We start from the raw sequence: 21200 nt of genomic DNA, 5'->3' as shown, positions 1-21200 counted from the left end.
TTGTTTCCTTGGCATTTATTAAATTAATTGGTCATAGAATGTGGGAGTTGAAGAAAAAACTGTGTTTGATGGGTTGGGATAGTGGAAATTGGAAGGTCATATGCTGAGATTGCTTGGTATGCATCAAATAGGGTTGGCTATCTTCGCAATCCATCTATGTGCTTTGTAGGCCATTGGATTATATTTCTGTCTTTATTTAGACAGGTTAATGGAACATTTGAATTGACTCTGCTGCAATGGACTACTCATTTTTTTGAGATATGAGAAATTTGGTGGGCTGATGATATATGTTTGTTCTAGATGCATTTGTACAATTTCCTGTTGATTCGGGAAGCACTTCCCGTGCTCTGAATAGCCAGCAAACCTTGTGGTTGAAGTCTACGTTGAAGAATTCATTTTGATCACTTCCTGCTACTTCAGGAAGTGCTTCTTATGCTCACTGTAGGTGACTAAATCCTCATCTGGTTTTGAATTACTCTGCTAGCAGTTTTTTGGGCGAGAGTGGTATAGCCAGTGGGTTCTGGTTGATTTCCAAACAATGTGCTCAGATGAGGGATAATACACCTTGAGCACAATAGGGAACTTGAGCACGATTCTCCCAGCTTGGAGGCATGGCTGCAAGTGTCCATCCAGTCAGTTGTGCAGTAAAAATAATACCCCCATTTCCCCTGTCCTTTTCAAGATTTCTGAAAACGACAGGACTATTCAATAGGATAAATTGATATCTGTGAGTATTCAGGAGTGAAGTCAGATCCCAGCATTTCAGACAGAGCAGTGGGAATCTGGACCCCCATAAGAAAGTTCAGAACCTAGACTGATAAATCTTTCTGTCTTCTAAAGGATATGGATCAAAGGATCCATGTTCTGATTGAATGATGGAGTGAGCATGAAGAGTTGAATGGTCTATTTCACTTTCCATTAAAGAGCCCATTTGTGGTGTGGCTCAGTGGGCGATGTGACTGGTGTCCCTGTGACCTATTGGAAAGTGAAGTTGTGATGCTCTGCGCAAGGTTTGAGCCCATGTGCTGCTTTAGCTTCCCTACTGCAGCAGTCTTCCATTTCCATTCCTCACAGCTGTTTATCTAATGATCCTCAGTTATGTGCAATTGTCATGTTACTAAACTTAAGCAGAAAATGCTGGAAATACTCGAAGGGTCTTGTATCAACTCTTAGGGGTGGCACGGTGGCTCAGTGATTAGCGCTGCTGTCTCACAGAGCCAGGGACCTGGGTTCAATTCCACCCTCAGGCGACTGTCTGCGTGGAGTTTGCACATTCTCCCCATGTCTGTGTGGGTTTACTCCGGGTGCTCCAGTTTCCACCCACAGTCCAGAAATGTGCAGGTTCGGTGGATTGACCATGCTAAATTGTCCGTAGTGTCACGGGATGTGTATATTAGGTGTATTAGCTGTGGGAAATGTAGCATTACAGGTCTGGGTGGCATGCTCTTCAGAAGGTTGGTGTGGACTTTTTGGGCCGAATGGCCTGTCTCCACACTGTTGGGATTCTATGGATTCTCTTCTAAAATGATCTTCAGTCAGAATTGGGAGAGGTTATTGCAATGTGACTGATTTTAAACACGTCCAGAGTCAGGAAGAGGAGGGTACAATGGAAGGAAACAAGGTGTGGTGGTGGTGTAAGGGAGGAGAGGATGGTAATGGGAGAAGAAGCAAAATATGGATCTGAAGGTGAGAATTGAAAGATGATACACTGTTCGTGGAATTTATAATGAGTTACTGGAATAATGTCATTGGCCAAGGTTAATGTAGTCAAAGTGGTAGTGGAAACAACCCCTCCATTATTGCATCACAGTCTTTCAGAATTCGCGTCAGAACTACTACTACTTCTGTTTTATTTGAATAGCTGATGTTGCTATCAAATTTCCTCTTGACCAGGCTTTTGTTTTTTGTCCTTTACTATCTCCTTTTGCCTTGCACCCCTTTGCCATTTAATCTCATTAGTCAGTGAATCAAAATACTTTAACAGACTACAGTTTGCACAATAGAAAAGTCTCGAGAGTGCCATTTGGTCCAGCCTCCTCTTCCTTTTCTCACCTCATAACCACATAGCTGTAGAATTTCAAACAGATGCACAGCATATTATTTTCCAGGAGTACTTCCCTTTGGGAATGAGAATTCCAAAGTATATGCATGCATAAATGAACAATTTCTCAATGAGCCAATGATTGTATTTGAATACAGTTAGTGGCACCTTCAATATAGCTAGTATTGCAAAGAATTTCACTAGAACGTTATTAGACAAAAATTAGCCAAAAGCACAGCCACCAGTGGAAGAGCACTAGAATCAGAAATGCTCAAGAAGCCAGGCTTTAAGGAGCTCAGGGATCTCTATTTCTTGTAGGGCTACTGAGGTTGCAGAGATTGGGAGAGGTGACATGTAATTTTGGGGGGGGGGTAGTGAGAGAGAGATCTGAGTGCAAGAATGTGAATTATAAAGCATTCTGCACAGTGGCTCAGTGGTTAGCACTGCAGCCTCAGCTCCAGGGACCCAGGTTCGATTCCAGCCTTGGGCGACTGTCTGTGTGGAATTTGCACGTTCTCCCCGTGCCTGCGTGGGTCTCCTCCAGGTGCTCCAGTTTCCTCCCACAGTCCAAAGATGTGCAGGCTAGGTGGATTGGCTGTGCTAAATTGTCTGTAGTGTTCAGGGATGTGTGGGTTATAGGGGGATGGGTCTGGGTGGGATGCTTCAAAGGGGAGTGTAGACTTGTTGGGCCGAAGGGCCTGTTTCCACACTGTAGGGAATCTAATTGTCGTAGAAGGGATTAAGTCTGACACTGTGAAATATGTGAATATCATTTTTAATACCATGTTTTAGGGTTTGGATTTCAAAATAATGGCAAATTGGTGCTGGCTACTTTTGTGAAGGTTGCTCTCTCTCTCCCCCCCCCCCCCCCCCCCCCCCCCTGCCAACTTGGACAGTCTTTCTGTAACAAAGACCTTGTGCAGTATATGTCCGAAAGCAGGGTATATTTAGAGTGTTAATGGAAAGTTGTATATATTAGCGTGGTTTAAGACAGGTGGAGTAAACATTGATGGCCATTGGTTGGTTTTCAGTTTAGTATATTCAAGGACTGATTTTTGGTTTAGAAAATTCTGCTTCCAAACCAAAAGTTTTTGATTACTGATCTGTAGGTTTTTAAAAGTGAGAAATTCTGTTAAGTATTCATGTAAGAAGACCCCACAGATCAGAGGACACAAAACTGAGAAAAATCCATTTAGTAGGATTTAAATTTAATCTAGAGAGGTAATTTCTCTGGATTTGAATTTCTGTAACAGATGGTGCTGAAAAACAGGTTCAAACTTGATTTTGCTGTGTGTTTTAAGATCTTTTTAACTTTTGTATATTTAGCTTGGTTTCTATTTATTTATATCTTCTTTTGCGTAATAAATATCTGTTCTGTTAAAGAAACTGCAGCCTTGTGTATCTATGTTTTGGTGACTTATCACCACAGTATCTAAAACATAAAAATATCTGTCAGGCCAGGTTTAATTCTGGGATTTAACTTGTCCAGTAATACCAACAACTGGGATCATGATGGTATCATCAGAGAAAGTGGTACAATGTTATATGATTTTGCTGTTTCTTACAGCCTTGTGGTAAGATGAAGCCACAGTAAAATGGTTCTTAAATAAGGTTAATAGTTTCCTTACTTCATCAGACTCTGTAAGTATTCATTAGCACCTTAATGAGGCAAACATCATTATCGCCATCGGCCATAAATTTAAGATATTGCCAACTTCGTCCAGAATGTCCTGAAAGGCCTGTATTCTGTCTAAGATCAGACGCTGAGATAAACGATAGACAGGGTTGATCCTGTTGGACTCTGCCACGTTACTGTAGAACGGTGCTTAGTAACACTGCTGTGTCTGCGGTAAGTGGAATGATTCCAAGGTGTTTGAACTGTTAGAGGTTCAGACCATAAAACTACTCACCTGCTTTCCAATTGGTATTTTCTTCTAATGTAACAGACTTTGAAGGGTAGAGAGTGATCAGTCACCATCAGAAACCAATAAGATATACATTACAGTGGCTATAAAGTTTCTATATAATCTATTTCAGATTGCAAATAATTCACCTGAAAAGTTTTTCTCTGTTGTAATTTCCGAGTGTTACCCATGATTCATTTCTCTGGCTAATTGGTCCTTGTTTAACCAAGCCATGTGGATGTGGAAGGGATATTGACAGTGGAGAAGTGCAGCTAGGTATGGTTGCATAGAGACATAGAGATATACACCTTGGAATCATTCCACTTACCACAGACACAGCAGCATTACTAAGCACCGTTCTACAGTAACATGTGGCAGAGTCCAACAGGATCAACCCTATCTTTCGTTTATTTCAGCATCTGATCTTGGACAGAATACAGGCCTTTCAGGAGATATGCAGCACAAAAACATACCCCTAGGTCCAACTCATCCACGCTGGCCAGACATAGAACATCCCAATACAAAAGATCTGCAGCCCAGCCAGTTTTTGTTCTCCATTTTGTCTCCTCTCATCTTTCTTCATAAAAATGATCACTCTTGTCCCTGAAAAGCTTCTTTAGCTTTAAGTATATCTATACTGTTTGTTTCAACCACTCCTGTGTTTTCAATATCCATATATTCCGAATTTTTAGGGTAGAGAAGAGTTCTTCTGAACTCTGTACTGGATTTCTTGATGTCTATCTTGTATTGATGGTTTCCAGTTTTGTTCTTCCCCACAAGAGGAAAGTGTCCATTCTGTCAAACTTGATCAACCCCCAACCTCTTTTACTGGTGAGATAGTCGGTGGCGGTGGTTAGCACTGCTGCTTCACAATACGAAGGACCCGAGTTCAATTCCAGCTTTGGGCAACTGTCAGTCGAATTTGCCCATTCTCCCCGTGTCTGTGTGGGTTTCTGCTATGTGTTCCGGTATCATCCCACAGTCCAAAGATGTGTAGGTTAGGTGAGTTAACCATGATAAATTACAGGGATAGGGTGAGGCCTGGTTCTGGACAGGATGCTCTTTGGGGGGCTAGTCCATAGCCAATGGCTGAATAGCACTTTCCACACTGTAGGGATTCTAAGATTCTAATGATTTCATGAGAGGCATGTTCGATCCTTCCTCATCCATCAAATTGGTGAAGGCCAATAGATAGAAATCAGAAATTGAAATCTGGAATGATTTTGCTGCTTTCTAGCCCTAAGATACAGAAATAAAAGATGAGCATTTTTAAACTGCCACTCTAGTTACCAAAGTCAACCCACTACAGCTCAAAATGTAATTTATTTTTGATGAACCACATGGCTGGTGCATCTTGTCAATGACTGAAATCGTCTGAGGAGGCTACAGACTCTGTGTAAGGTGTGGGGAAAAAATGTTCTTCCTTGTTCATTTCCTTGATTTCCCCCGCCCAAGGCCAAAATACCTAAAAACTTGTTTGCTACCTTTTCAAGCCTTTGAATGCCCCCTGGAGCTACTCTCTCGTGAATGCATCATTGAACGTTCAATCACTGGCCCCCACGTTGGCTTTGCCTCACTCTCCAGCACTAAAATTTTGGAAAGGAGACACTGAGGGACCTGGTCTGACCTGGGTCCGAGTTAACAGGTGTTTGACATTGTTACCTTTTAGTGTACCGTATTTGATTCTGTTTCTGGCCACAGTTGAATAGCTGGTGACTATCTTGGCTAGTACATGCAGATTCGTCACAGGAAATGGAGCTGTTGCCATGTTACTGGGCCCTGGCTTGAATCTGTGCTTTCTGGAAAGGAGAGGCTGAAAATTCAGGAACAGATGTGTGGTCCAATGGAGGATGCTTAGAAGATGAACACTTCAAAGCTGGTTTATTTTTGCGAACAGTGAACTGTGTTCTTTTCAATCCTGAAAAATTGTTTGAAGTCTTTAAATAGTGTTGATTCTGTGCGTGTGCATATTTATTTTTCCGACTCTGAGAGCTTAAAATAGAAGTTACAATGTTTGAACATTTTAAAAATAGTGTTATTGAACCATTAGTGGCTGGGGCCTCAGGATACTTTGTCATTCTGTTCACTGCACTGGCTGGCTTAATGATTAGCCAAGTGTTCTTCACAGTCTTTTGAAGAAATGCAGTTACTCTTGTTTGTCGTAGACGCTGGACAAAAAGATATATTGACTTTCATAACGAGGAGTTGGTTTAGGGTGAGGCTACATGGTTTAGATTGTTTTAATTCCAGAAAGATCCTTACGCAAGCTTGCAGACTGGTAGACATCTTCAAAACAGTCTCATCCCTTTGTTGTCCTAGAGTCTAACCAATCAACCTACCCTCTGTTATTCCCAGGTTCTCCCTCTTTGAGCCCCCACCTCCCAGCTCCAGAAAGCCCCTCGAACATCAGTGTGAAATTTTTTTTAAAAAACACTATGTAACTTCATTTCTAAAATAAATTAAACCTGTTCAAAAAGGTTCAGAGAGCACACTAGCCTGTTGTCTGTTGAAAACTTGACATGTTTATTTGACATTCCTGCTTGTTATTTTATGAGCTCCATTCATGTTAATGCACCTCCGTTAACTTCAGAGAAACTTGTTCTGTAAATGTACTCAATATTCATTGGTTATTGTTGCCAACAATCACTTCTGCTTCTGCCCATTTAAGGTTTGAATAGTATATTGAATTTTACAGCACAAACATGCTATTTGGCCCAATCACTTAATAGAACCTCTTACCATCCTATTGAATTAATCATAAATCATCAATACGAGTACAATATCTTCAAAATGTGCATGAGAAATGGGAGCAGAAGTGGACCATTTGGCTCTTCAAACCTGTTACGCCATTCGGTAGGATCATTGTTGATCTCTGACTTTCTCAAACCAACATCCTAAAAGTTTAGTGGAGTTAACCTTTTATTATCAATGATGTGGACTGAACAAACCTCATTGAACATTATTTGAATGTGGCTAACTTAGCTTCCACTCAATGCAGGTAATTCAACTTCAGCCTCAGGTTTTCAGGAGGGATCAAGACAATTTGGTCACCTCTGTGCTGATTGTAATTATTGTAGGTGCGTATTATAAAAGATTTCAGAAAACGTTGTTAACATGAATCTGCGGTTATATTCCTAGTGGAAGAAACACTGTAATGTTAGACAACAGATCCCCAAACTATTTGTAATATTCAAGTGCTTGGGAGGCTCCTGCAAAAGGCCATTCAGCCAGATTGGTGTTTATGCCCCTCCTCTCACTCTGTCCTATTTCTTTCTATCATCTAAGTATCAAGCTGCCTTTTGGCATTCCTGTCCATCAGTAATTTATAAGCCATCTTTTGTGGCAAACAGCACTTTTGTGTAAAATAAAAAACCAAAATACCTTTTGGGGATTGGCAAAACCTATCTTTTTAATATGACCTTATTTTCAAAATGGTCATTTCATGTGCCACATGAAAAAGAAATCAGTATAATGGGGAGTTTTTCTATCCAGCATTCATTGTGGCAGAGAAACCACTCTACCTCCTTGTGATTGAGGTATGTAAAGTATTGTCTGTCAGAGAGAGTACAGCCCACTCTTTAAAAGATACTTGGTATCATAATAACTAGCCCTTGTTTCAGAGAATCTCTGATTTAACCTGATAGGATGTACAAGCTAAGATAACAAAGTGTGGAGCTGAGATGATGGGAACTGCAGATGCTGGAGAATCCGAGATTACAAAGTGTGAAGCTGGATGAACACAGCAGGCCAAGCAGCATCTTAGGAGCACAAAAGCTGACGTTTCGGGCCTAGACCCTTCATCAGAGAGGGGGATGAGGAGTGGGTTCTGAAATAAATAGGGAGAGAAGGGGAGGCGGACCGAAGATGGATAGAGGAGAAGATAGGTAGGGAGGGGATAGGTCAGTCCAGGGAGGACGGACAGGTTAAGGAGGCGGGATGAGGTTAATAGGTAGGAAATGGAGGTGCAGCTTGAGGTGGGAGGATGGGATGGGTGAGAGGAAGAACAGGTTAGGGAGGCGGGGATGAGCTGGGCTGGTTTTGGGATGCAGTGGGGGAAGGGGAGATTTTGAAGCTTGTGAAGTCCACATTGATACCATTGGGCTGCAGGGTTCCCAAGCGGAATGAGTTGCTGTTCCTGCAACCTTCGGGTGGCACCATTATGGCACTGCAGGAGGCCCAGGATGGACATGTCGTCTAAGGAATGGGAGGAGGAGTTAAAATGTTTCGCGACTGGGAGGTGCAGTTGTTTATTGAGAACCGAGCGGAGGTGTTCTGCAAAGCGGCCCCCAAGCCTCTGCTTAGTTTCCCCAATGTAGAGGAAGCCACAACGGGTACGGTGGATGCAGTTTACCACATTGGCAGATGTGCACATGAACATCTGCTTGATATGGAAAGTCATCTTGGGGCCTGGGATAGGAGTGAGGAAAGAGGTGTGGGGGCAAGTGTAGCACTTCCTGCGGTTGCAGGGGAAGGTGCCGGGTGTGGTGGGGTTGGAGGTCAGTGGGGAGCAGACAAGGGAGTCCCGGAGAGACTGGTCTCTCCGGAAGGCAGACAAAGGTGGGGATGGAAAAATGTCTTGGGTGGTGGGGTCGGATTGTAAATGGCGTAAGTGTCTGAGGAACACAGCAGGCCAAGCAGCATCTTAGGAGTGCAAAAGCTGACGTTTCAGGCCTAGACCCTTCTTCAGAAAAGGATGTGCAAGCTACTTGGTTGTCTCAATAAATATGTTTATTTTTTGAGCGTCTATTTGAACAAGCATCACCACTTTCGGGTTTGTCACCCGCAGTAACATTGCTGGAATGTTAGGTGTTCCTGCAGCTTCAGTTATAGTATGTTTATGCCTCATTGCACTTTCAACCTAACTTTTTATTATTGCCTGTCCAGAGGCCAATAATTCAGGTTTTCAGCTCCAAGATACATTTTTATGTTTTGAGTAAGTTTTCTAGTAACTTGTTATGTTTTGATGTAGAACGCCTCGAGATGGCTTGCTGCACATTGGCATTAGTGTAGGAATGCAAATGACTGTTGTGGTTTAAATAGATTGAATGGCTAATCTGTATGTGGTGCTGTGTGCAGTAACTGACCCTATTTTCAACATTGCTGTAAAGGCACAATCTTTGTTACACAGGAAAACATGGAAAGGCATAGGTCGTTAGTAACTTGAGCTTGTTCTACTCATAAAATAAGCATAGTAGGTGCAGAATTAAGCCATTCAACCCATAAAATCTGCTCTGCCATTCAATGTTATCATGGTTGATCTGATAATCCTTGACTTCACTTCCATTTCTCAGTAACTCTTCATTTCCTTACTGAATAAAAATCTGTCTATCTCAGCCTTTAATGTACTTCACGAGCCAGCCTTGACCTCTGTGGTAAAGAATTCCAAAGGCTGTCTGCCCTCTGAGAGATGAAACCCTCCTCATCTCTGCCTTCAACGTGCAACTTCATATTCTGAGATTATGCCCTGTGGTCTGAGACTCTTCCACAATCTCTCTGTATCTACCCTGTGAAGTCCTTTAAGAATCATGGCTGAACTACAGCCCAATTCCATTCCTTTGCCCCTGTTCTTTTAACACCTTTAGATAAGACACTCGTGTCATTTTTGTTTTTAAACTTTATCTAGTTGATCTAGAATCAGTTATTGTTTGGAAACTGTTCCAAGGATCTGCCACCTTTTTTTTCTGCGCAAAGATTTCTCAATTTCACTCCTGAAAGTTCTGGATCTAGACTCCTCTGCCATCACTCCCTCCTCCACAGGTTTCCCAAATAACAGAAGTAGCTTCTCTCAATCTACCTCTTGTTTTCTGGTATTTGTTTGCAGGGAATATGCATCTGTTTAAAGGCCTGTAAATAGCAATCACCATCAGCCACCAATTTTGAGTGTTTTGCTCCCCAGGTTTTGAAAGACGTACATGTGATTTGAACCAAACCAACTCGTGTGTAGTTCAGCATGGGCTTGTCTGTTTATACTGTGTCTATACTGTGCATTTTTCTATGAAGTTTTTTTGCCCGCTGATATGAAAAATTCTGGTGCATTCTTTAGGTTGAATTGAAACGTTAGATTAAGGAACAGGATTTGGTCATTTGTCCATTCAAGTCTTTTCTGCTGATCGATTAAGATTGTGGCTGATCTGGTTGTTACCTTCATCCTTCTTGCCTATTCGCCCTCCCATTAGCCTTAATTCCCTTGTCTGCCAAAAATCTACCTAATTCAATAATCCAGCCTACCCTGTTTTCTGGGGAAGAGAATTCTGCAGACTAACAACCCTCTGGGAGAACAAAATTCTCTTCATTCCCGTCTTAAAGGGGAGACCTCTTCTTAAGCCATGTCCCTTAGTTCTAGTCTCCCTAGAGAGAGCGTCCTCCTGATCTACGTTGTTACATCCCCTCAAAATCCTGTACATTACATGCCCTGAACCCTAATGAATTCAGGTCTAAATTTTTCAAGCTTTCTTTGTAGTTTAACCTCTTAAGTCCAGGAATGAGTCTCTGAACTTCCAACTCTCAGCCAAATCTAAAATCAAGTGACTGGACGAAGGAAGTTCATCCGTTGTGGTGTAACTTCATAAGACTTACATTCCCAATCATTTAAAATAAATTTGCGAAAGAGCGCCATTGTTACTGCTGCTGTGGACTTTCATATTTAAGGAAAAGTCTTGAGGAAACTCTGGGTGTCCCATCCAAAAACAAGCATGTCTGATCCAAAACCGGATGGGTGGTGACTCAATGTTTAAATGGTTGGAATGAACTAGATATGTGTGTATTGGATTAATTCTGGCTGCTGAGGCAGACAGGCTGGGTTACATGCTGCTGTTAAACCAGGGAACAAAGGAATGCCATATGAACAAGTTGAGTTTTTGTGCATTGTGTGGCACGGTAATTTCTATTCTTTGCTTTCAGCAGTGAGTTGTATGCACATGTCCTTGTTCTAAAAGTGGCAGCTGCACGTGTGGAGTGGGTTGCAGGGGAAGGCGTAGTCATGTTAATGTATTCCCTCTGTTTCTCGTTGTCCTTATTTTCTCTTTCACTTTCTTGTCTCCTTGCCTTCTGTCTCTTCTTCCTCATTCATTTTGTCAATATGTTGTCCTTTCTTGCCCTTCTCTTCTACTTTCTACCTCACTTACTCTCCCCCCTTCCTTCCTCTTTCTCTGTCAGTTTTCTCTTTCATTTCATTCCCTCTTTCTGTCACTTTGTGTTTTTCCTTCTCAGCCATTTTGAGTGAGAGCTGAGCAGCTGGCTTCTGCTACAGAACACCAAGTGTGATGCCAAGCTACATTTTTGATTCCTTTGTGTCAGCTGAAGTAGTTGATCCCTGTCACCTTAGCTCAGCTGTGAAAGTTATGTTTCTGTGCAGATGCAGAGTGAGAGTGTGGAATAAGAGCACAGAAAGAGGCCAATTATCCTATTGTACTTGGTTAGAGACAAAATAACTCCAAATGCTGGAATCCAAAGGTAGACAAACAGGAGGCTGGAAGAACACAGCAGACCATACAGCAGGAAAGAAAAAGTCAACGTTTCGGGTATTACCCTTCTTCAGGATTTGAAGAATGGTAATACCCAAAACATTGACTTTTCCTTTCCTCTAGATGCTGCCTGGCTTGCTGTGTTCTTCCAGCCTCCTGTTTGTCAGCCTATTGTACTGTTGACTGCTGATTGAATAGCCACAAGTCCCATGCTTTCCGAATGATTCTAGATTTTTTTTTCCTTTTTAAGTTTTTAATTGTGAAAGATTGCGCAGTTCTGGTTGAATGACACACCATCACTTACTGTCCAGGTTTACAAGTGGAGGACTTCTCTTTGTGTGAAGGACGGAAAGCTAAACTCCATAACCTCAATTTACAACTTGAGTCAGTGCCTTCAGTGCTTGGGGTGGGGAGTGATGCAGTAGGAGAGCAAAGGAAGAAGCAATGTTCTTATCAATGAGCTTGGCACAAAAACCCCAAAAGGTGAACCTGGGATAAGACTGAAAAGTCAATAGGTTAGATCACAAGGATGAGTTCTCATTGGAACTTAAGTCTGAACCTTCAAGTCTCACTTTTATTTAAAATGGGAAGAAAGGATATTTTTGTCTGGATTTCTGGTTTCTTTAAAAGTATGAATATATTGAAAAATGTTTCAAACTCTGACCCAGATCTTACAGACTTGGCACAAATCCCAGAGTACTAAAGGACCTCATAATTAGGCAACATTTGAGAAAAAGCTTAGACTGTTATTATGATGTGTGACAGCTTGCCCTGTGGTGTATCAGCAAACACTGATTCTCTCTCAGTTGTGTTTGCTCAAAAGAAGCCTGTCAGTGCCACACATCCTCGATGGCTAGTTGTATGATGTGTGTAGGAGTATAGGTTTCAAAGCACAGTTGGAGGCCATTTGGCCCACCGATTTAATGCTGTCTAAGGCTCAATGCGTAGCATTCTTTCAAAGCCACTTCAGGGATTTCAGTAGAAAGTTCTTGGCTGCTACTCCCAATTCAGTGCTGAGAGATTACTACACTGACAGAGATGCCATCTTACAGAGGCTTCGTTAAACAGAGCCCCTCTCTGTCTGTTCACCTGGAAATAAATGCCCTATGATTGCTTGTTGAACCAGAGCAAGGGAGTTTTTCCCAGTTCCCTGCCTAATATTTATCCCCAAGTGATGCTGAGTCTGGCTTGTCACGAAGTGTATGTCAGTGACTAAATCTGGCTGTTATCAAGTTGCCATTTCTAGGAGCATGCTGTAGGCAAATGGGCTGCCACATTGCCTATTTACTATCATTAAAATTCAAAATTTCTCATTGGCTGTAACATACTTTGGGACTTCCCGAGGTTATGAAAGGTGTGATAGAAATCTAAATCTCTGTTTATTTGTGTTATGCCAGTATGCTCTACATTCTTGCTTTGAAATACTTGATCCAGCTCACTGTTCAATGAGATGCTGCTTGCTGCCTTCATACCTGATTGTACTGTGTATGAGTTAATCTGTCCATAAGATTTTTGTTTTATGTCTCTCATTCTCCTGCTATCAATGTGTTGGTTTTTTTGGTTAGGTTTAGTGCTGTCTATTGGGTAATGGTGAATGTTATCGTGCTTCTGCAAATTTATAAAATGTATTAGTGGGCACAGAGATTGAAAGCATACAGTTGAGACAAATGCTTCTTGCAGGGGCAGACAGCTCTACTCCTGTCCTCACTCAAATGTCCACAAGTGGGACTTTTCTGAGCGAGGCTGTTAAATTGTGGTCAGGTACTGGTAACCTGACCAATGGGGGAGGCGACAGCCAAATGGTATTATGACTAGAGATAATGGGAACTGCAGATGCTGGAGAATTCCAAGATAATAAAATGTGAGGCTGGATGAACACAGCAGGCCAAGCAGCATCTCAGGAGCACAAAAGCTGACGTTTCGGGCCTAGACCCTTCATCAGAGAGGGTATTATGACTAGACTGTTAATCTAGAAATCCAAGCAATGTTTTGGGGACTCAGGTTTGAATCCCATTGCAGCAGATGGTGGAAATTTGAATTCAATAACATCTGGAATTGAGTCTAATGATGACAGTGGATTGATTGTTGGAAAATTCCTGATTCATAAATGGTTCACTCGGGAAGTGAATCGGCTATCCCTACCTACATGTGAGTACTATGGAGTCACAATTGGTTGACTCTTAACTGAACTCTAGGCAATTACTGAGGGGCAATAAGTGCTGGCCTGGAACAATGATGCCCACATCCCTGTGAATGAATAATACATAAATTTATCCCATCATTTTTTAGTACAACTGAAACCAATGCCTTAATTCTCTTAGATATCAATTTGTAGAGCTGGATGAACACATCAGGCCTAGCAGCATCATAGGAGCAGGAAGGCTGACGTTTAGGGCCTAGAAATTCTCTTCCCTGATTAGAGATCAGTTAACCCAATACCTGTAGTGGATCAGCTCTGGTGGAATCTTCCTGGTTGTTCTGGCTAAGTTGTGCTTTGGAGACAAGTGTCTGAGGATGTGTACAGATCCTGTATTTTGTTTGTTTTCCTCCGTTACTAAGGAGAAAAAATTGTTTGTTGCCTTATCTGTGAATAAAACCTACTGTGACTCAATAATTGTACGTGTCTTAGCTAAGCAAGTTAATTGTGCCCTGGTTGTGTTCCTAGTTTATGCACTTTTACATAATACCATGTTGGACACAACAGGAATTATGCTTTGAGTTTTGATGCTGCTTGATGAGGATGTCGTACTGTTTTTTGCAGCATTAAAAAGAGGCCATAGAACCCACCATTTCCATGTTTTCTTGCCCCACATAATTTTTTTGCAGCTCTCCTGAAGACATTAAGATGCATCTGATTGCACTCTATATCCCATCAAAAGATAGTACTGATGCTCCCGCAACACATCCCTCACACCCCGCCCCCGCCACAACCGCCCAAAGAGGATCCCCCTTGTTCTCACACACCACCCCACCAACCTCCGGATACAACGCATCATCCTCCGACACTTCCGCCATCTACAATCCGACCCCACCACCCAAGACATTTTTCCATCCCCATCCCTGTCTGCTTTCCGGAGAGACCACTCTCTCCGTGACTCCCTTGTTCGCTCCACACTGCCCTCCAACCCCACCACACCCGGCACCTTCCCCTGCAACCGCAGAAAATGCTACACTTGCCCCCACCCCTCCTCCCTCACCCCTATCCCAGGCCCCAAGATGACATTCCACATTAAGCAGAGGTTCACCTGCACTTCTGCCAATGTGGTATACTGCATCCACTGTACCCGGTGTGGCATCCTCTACATTGGGGAAACCAAGCGGAGGCTTGGGGACCGCTTTGCAGAACACCTCCGCTCAGTTCGCAACAAACAACTGCACCTCCCAGTCGCAAACCATTTCCACTCCCCCTCCCATTCTTTAGATGACATGTCCATCATGGGCCTCCTGCAGTGCCACAAAGATGCCACCCGAAGGTTGCAGGAACAGCAACTCATATTCCGCCTGGGAACGCTGCAGCCTAATGGTATCAATGTTGACTTCACCAGTTTCAAAATCTCCCCTTCCCCCACCGCATCCCTAAAACAGCCCAGTTTGTCCCCTCCCCCCACTGCACCACACAAACAGCCCTGCTCTTCCCCTCCACCCACTGCATCCCAAAACCAGTCCAACCTGTCTCTGCCTCCCTAACCTGTTCTTCCTCTCACCCATCCCTTCCTCCCACCCCAAGCCGCACCCCCATCTACCTACTAACCTCATCCCACCTCCTTGACCTGTCCGTCTTCCCTGGACTGACCTATCCCCTCCCTACCTCCCCACCTATACTCTCTCCACCTATCTTCTTTTCTCTCCATCTTCGGTCTGCCTCCCCCTCTCTCCCTATTTATTCCAGAACCCTCACCCCATCCCCCTCTCTGATGAAGGGTCTAGGCCCGAAACATCAGCTTTTGTGCTCCTGAGATGCTGCTTGGCCTGCTGTGTTCATCCAGCCTCACATTTTATTATCTTGGATTCTCCAGCATCTGCAGTTCCCATTATCACTGATGCTGGCCTTGTAGTTTGTGATGGGTGACATGGTCAGCATTTGTGGCCCATTGGGTGTGTTGCTTATCCATTTCATAGGGCAGCTAATGGTTGACCACATTGCTGTGGGTCCGGAGTCACATGTAATCCGGACTGGATAGTGGCAGCAGATTTCCTTCCCGAACAAGAGTTTGTGAATGAGGTGAAGTTTGACGCCAATCAACATTAGTTTTCATGATCGTTCCCACTGAGATTTCACTTTATTTTGCTTTGTTAACTGAATTTAAGTTTCATTAGCTGCTATGAAGGAATTGGAGCCCATGTTTACAGACCATGAGCTTGGTCTGACCAATGCATTGAAATTATCACTATAATGTTGTCATTCCACTTGACCACACCACAGCAGCACCCCCCCACAAAAAAAAAGAAATGAGGTTTATTTTTCACGTCCAACATGACTCCTCTTTTGCACAAAGTTGTGTTTTTCGGTCTGGCGAAAAGTCATATTGGAGTTGAAATGTTCTCTCCCGCTTTTATAAATGAACAGTGACTCTGTTGTGCTAATAGAATTACTTTTTAACTCATTAAATAGTGCACTGTGTCACCACCTGATTCTTTTAAAGGAAAGACTTGCATTTACATTATGTTGTTCTGAGGAACAGTCACCGACCTGAAACATTAATTCTAATTTTTTTGCACAGATGCTGCCTGACCTGCCGAGCTTTTCCAGCAACTTCTGTTTTTGTTGCTTTTCATTGCCCCAGGGTGAGCCAAATCAATTTGCAGCCAATGAGCTCCTTTTGAAGTGGTGACCAATTTATGCACAGCAAGCTCCTACAAACAGCAATGAGAAAATGATCAGATAATCTCTGTTCATGATGTTGAGTGATGAATAAGTATTGGTCAAGATATTAAAGAGTGGAGCAATTTTTCCCAGACTTCTTGTTCACCTGAGATTGTAGATGGGTCCTCCATGTAACAGCTCATCCATCAGCACCTTTTAACAATGCAACTCTCATTCAGAATTGCATTTTTAATTCAAAACTGCTTCAGTGCACGAGTTTCTTGAGGGATTTGAACCCACAGTTTCCTGACTTGAAGGCAGGTCTGTTAACCCTGAGCCATGTCTAACCACTTTGAGGAATCAGTTTTCTTTAAAGAAGAATCTGAGTTTTCTGTTGAAATGAGTTTATAGTCAGTGTTTATACCATTGTAGAACTTAATCTTGGCCGTCATCCACTACTGATGGCTTTAATACTGTATAAAGAAGTGCACAATTATGAGTTGTGAGTTGCTGCAGTGTGTATGCTAAAGGTGCTGTATTTTGCATTCTGTTGTGGAGAGGGACTCCTTTCCCAATCTTGCCTTTTTCATTTTTACAAATGTCTTGGGCAGCCAAATTTGTAGAGTTTGCTGGATTTCCCTCTGAACACTGGGATGCAGTGTGCTTTCATTCATATTATGCTGATGTTGTAGAACCACTTGCTGTTATCCCAGTGTAGAATTGTAGACCCACATGCCGCTGGACTAACATTCTGTTGGTTCCTGGACCTCTGGGTTTGTTTGCCCTATAAATGAGTAGTCACAGGAAGGGAGAACTCGGAATTTGCATTTGGCTGCATTCCTGCTTTTAAAAGTGTCTGAAGAATCAGATAATGCATTGGAAGATCGGCATTGGCAGTAGAATCACAGGATGTTACAGTAGAGAATTGGACCATTCAACCTATCAACAGTGTGCCATTGTATTTCTCAGAGGCACCTCATTTACTTCCACTTTCCTGCTTGCTTCCATTTACCACTTATCTGCATGCTTGACAACTGCTTCCATGATTATATTTAGCTTTATAATGAGAATTACATATGTAAACGTGCTACACTGTAATTACAATCCCACGCCAATGGTGCATCGAAGGTGTGAGCCTTTCTGTGCCTGACTTAGTCCAGATGCTGCCCTAAACATGTTCCTTTCTCAGGAACCACATTTCATCACCTCTAAGCATGACTCTCCCAAACAAAAGTGAAGTGGAAAGAAATGGTGCATGTCTGCAGCATTCCAATGTACTTTGTAATTTACACTATGTCTGTTTTAAGCAGCAGCAATTGGCTGGTATTTGTGTGACTCATTCTTTATTGTTATTTAAGAGTTACTCATATGAACAATAAAATTTGATGCATGTTAAGATGTTTTTTTTTCTTTTGTGGGATATGGACAACACTGGCAAAGCCAACATTTATTGCCCTTGGGAGGTTGATGGTGAGCTGCCATCTTCTACCATGGCAGTCATCTGGTGTAGGTGCGCACACAGTGCTGTGAGTGAATGAGTGTCCTGTTGTTGAACCCGAGTTGTGACTGACTTGTAACACTTGCATCTTAGGTCCCTGGATGGAAGGCTCCAGGTTTCCCATCGGAAAGGTCTGCCTCATGTCATCTACTGTCGCCTCTGGCGTTGGCCAGATCTCCACAGTCACCATGAGCTTCGAGCCATGGAAATGTGTGAGTTTGCCTTTCACATGAAGAAGGATGAGGTCTGCGTGAATCCTTACCATTACCAAAGAGTGGAAACACCAGGTGAGTGCACAGTGCAGAAACAACTCTTTCAATTTAATAAGTACATATTGGTGTTTATGCTCCACGCAGGCCTCCAACGAGCCCTACTTCACCTAACCCTATCAGAATATTCTGCCATTCCTTTCTCCTCCTTGCACGTATGTAGTTTCCCGTTTGATGTATTCATGCTTTATGTCTGCCTGTATTACTTCCTGTAAGACAGGTTCCATATTCTGAACACTGTCTTGTGGAGCAGTTTCTCCTGCATTCTGTACCTGTTTGTTAGTCACTGTATTGGATATATTAGAACAGTCTATGACCTCTAGTTTTGAGCTCCATCCCAAGTGGAAATATCCCCTTTCTGTCTGTTGTATTTGACTCCTTTCATAATTTTAAAGGCCACTCCTCAAACTCCTCTGCTGTAGTTGGTTCAGTCTTTGCTGATGGACATTAACCAACCTCACTTTTATTGATAAGAAGAATGTAAGAGGGAGTTTAGACAGTTGGGCAGTGATCAGACAGCAGGACAGCAAACTGAAAAACCATAAGCGGTGATATCTCAGAACAAACATTGTAATGCTAGACAATCCAATGTGTGGAATGGGTTGATGCCAGCTACCCTTGCATGAAGTTGAAGAATGGAGCATGGAAGTAAGATAGAAATAATGTGCATTTGTAAATTCTTTATCATGACCCTCTCGTTATCCATATTGATTTTCAAGAGTACTCGCTGAAAGTGGGTTGGTAAATGTCTTAACCAGGAAACACGTAGCAACGTTCTACAAAAAAATCTGAGGAGCAGATGAAATAAGAGCAGGAGGTGGAATTCTGCCCTTTGGGTGTGCTTCACCTTTCATGTGCCTCAATTCCACCTTCCAGCACAATCTCCATATCTTCTGATTCTCTTAGAGCCCAAAAATGAAGCAGTGCTTGTCTTGAATGTCATAACAGATGTCATATAATTAATGAGGGAAGCCTGCTGGCTTTGACAGTCAAAACTGCCTGCTTTTGTAAATATGGCCAATTGACTTTAAACCTCAACTTGACGAGACAACCTCTCAAATTGGTGAATGATACTTTAAACACTTCCCTCAGCATTCCACCAGTCTCAATATCATTACTGAGGCTTTGAAGTGGGGTTTTAAACTAAAATGTTTATGACTCAGAGGTGAGGATTTGCCAAACTGACACCGATTTGTTACTGCAAGAACCAAATATGAACTGGAAAGGACATGACTTTAAATAGAGACATTGTGGCATTGGCCTCAGATAAAAAGAAAACCAAATCCTCTCTATTGTTTGTGTGTTTTTTTTCCACAGTTTTACCTCCCGTTCTCGTGCCAAGGCACACAGAGGTGCCCTCTGAATTCCCACCCTTGGATGACTACACACATTCCATCCCGGAGAACACAAACTTCCCAGCAGGTATCGAACCACAGAGCAACTATATACCAGGTACTAAATGGTACTTAACAGAACATTTCTGGTAAATTACTTTTCCTGCTATTTGTGACATTAGGAATGGAAATTATTCCATTGGCAGAAACAAATTGTGTAAATACAGAGGAAAGTAATTGGTTCAGTTTTGGAGCAGAGTCTAAAGGACTTTGCCTTACACATCACAGCACCAAAAGCAGCAGCTATGCCCTTGCATAGATATTTAATATTGCACACAGCTTGTGAAAGTTTTTTCAGAAAAGATTTCCCTCTCTTGCTGTGATAAATTGGTGAAACCAACGCAGTTGTGGTGCATTGAAGTTTTTCGGCGAGTCTTTTAAACTGATGTTAAAGGAGAATGCAGCATTTCAGGCCAGTTCCTTCCTTTCAAAACTGGTGTTGTAATCTGAGAAGTCTCTAAGGTAGATACCAAGCTGCTGGCATAATGGCTAAATGTGGTAGGCTTTCAATGTCTAAGGCCCCAGGTTCAGTTCCTGACCTATGCTCAGTTGTCTGGGCCTAGAAATGGCTTAACTTCTATAGTTGCACTTAGAGAATGGAAACAGTTGAGGTTTACCATTGAGTTGAAGACCACCAATAATTATTATGAATGGAAGGTGCAAAGGAGTTGCAAATGACCAATTTAATTGTTAGTCAGAATGAATCAACAAGTAGAAAAGCAGATCTCTGTCTGTGACTTTATGACTACTATTGCACAGGCTGTACAGAGTACCAAACCAGCATCTAAAAATTGTAATTCTACTTAAGGCATCAAAGGAGTAGTGTCTCCAGTATATCCTCCTCACTGCCTTCGCTCACATGTTAACAATGTGTCTGGTATCCATATTAACTCACCGAGGAGTGAATGTGATACACGTTATTTACGCCTTTACTTCTTTTTTTATTGAGTTTACAATTTTCCTATCGTCTTCTGTTCAGTTGAGAGAATTTACATTGATGAGTCATGCGTCAGATTTGCCTGAACAAAGGATTTCCACCCAAAAATTCTCACCTGTTTGTCTCTTTAATTTGGGTTTTCTTTTTGTTGTTACCTCAAATTATCAGCATTTTCCATCTTTTATACCAAGCCCTGGGTTCTGTTCAGCAACAGTAAATAGCACTTGAACACAATCATTAGCATGCGGTTAATGGTTACTGTACCAAAAGTAAGTGGGTGGCAGATGACTGCATTATATTGTGTACAAAGCATTGTATTCTTTCCAAGGCTGTCTGATTATGTTTCTAGCTTGCATAAGAGACTGGTGACTGGTTTCTAAGATGAATAAGAGACCCAAATCCAGAGGATGTCCAGGGTTTGAGAAGTGCTTGATCTTGATGAATACCTTGCTTGAACTAATGCATTGAGCATAAAATTGGTTTAAGCATGACGCACAAAGCAGATAGTATTTCAGTCTGAATGTGAATAATTTAAACGAGCAGTGTATAAACATGGAATACAAAACCCACTTTGTTAAATGCATCATCTGAAAACCAAGGATGACAATGGTAAAGTAACCATTTCAGGATGTCACATATAATAGGGTCATGTTGAACTTTGGAATTGCCATGTGCAGTATGATGAAACTGGAGCTTGTGATAAAAGAGCAAAAATTGTCTGAAAATCAGTGGTCAAAGTAACAAATCTTCAGCAGGAGGATCGGTCCATTCGGGAGAAGAATGAACTCCAGTAAGATTTTGAGCCTTCCATCTTTGAAATTGAGTTTGCAACTGCTAGGTATTCTATTTTAGTAAAACAAACAAGGCAGGACTTCTACAATTAATGGTAG

The 21200-nt window shown here is 42.2% G+C and overlaps 1 protein-coding gene across 3 annotated transcripts in view; it reads left to right on the top strand.

Moving 5' to 3' along the window:
• smad3b (SMAD family member 3b) overlaps nt 1–21200 on the top strand; it is a 135583-nt gene that overhangs the window by 87832 nt on the left and 26551 nt on the right. For 2 of the 3 annotated variants that reach the window (XM_059639320.1, XM_048562900.2), the window contains 2 exons: nt 17804–17997; nt 19297–19431. In XM_059639320.1, coding sequence (XP_059495303.1) covers nt 17804–17997; nt 19297–19431 — 329 coding nt within the window. The remainder of the gene's footprint in view (nt 1–17803; nt 17998–19296; nt 19432–21200) is intronic. The other variant, XM_048562901.2, reaches the window with a different exon arrangement.

The sequence above is a fragment of the Stegostoma tigrinum genome, chromosome 33, assembly GCF_030684315.1.
Source record: "Stegostoma tigrinum isolate sSteTig4 chromosome 33, sSteTig4.hap1, whole genome shotgun sequence".
NCBI classification, from domain to species: domain Eukaryota; kingdom Metazoa; phylum Chordata; class Chondrichthyes; order Orectolobiformes; family Stegostomatidae; genus Stegostoma; species Stegostoma tigrinum.
This window is presented reverse-complemented; position numbering and strand designations above follow the sequence as displayed.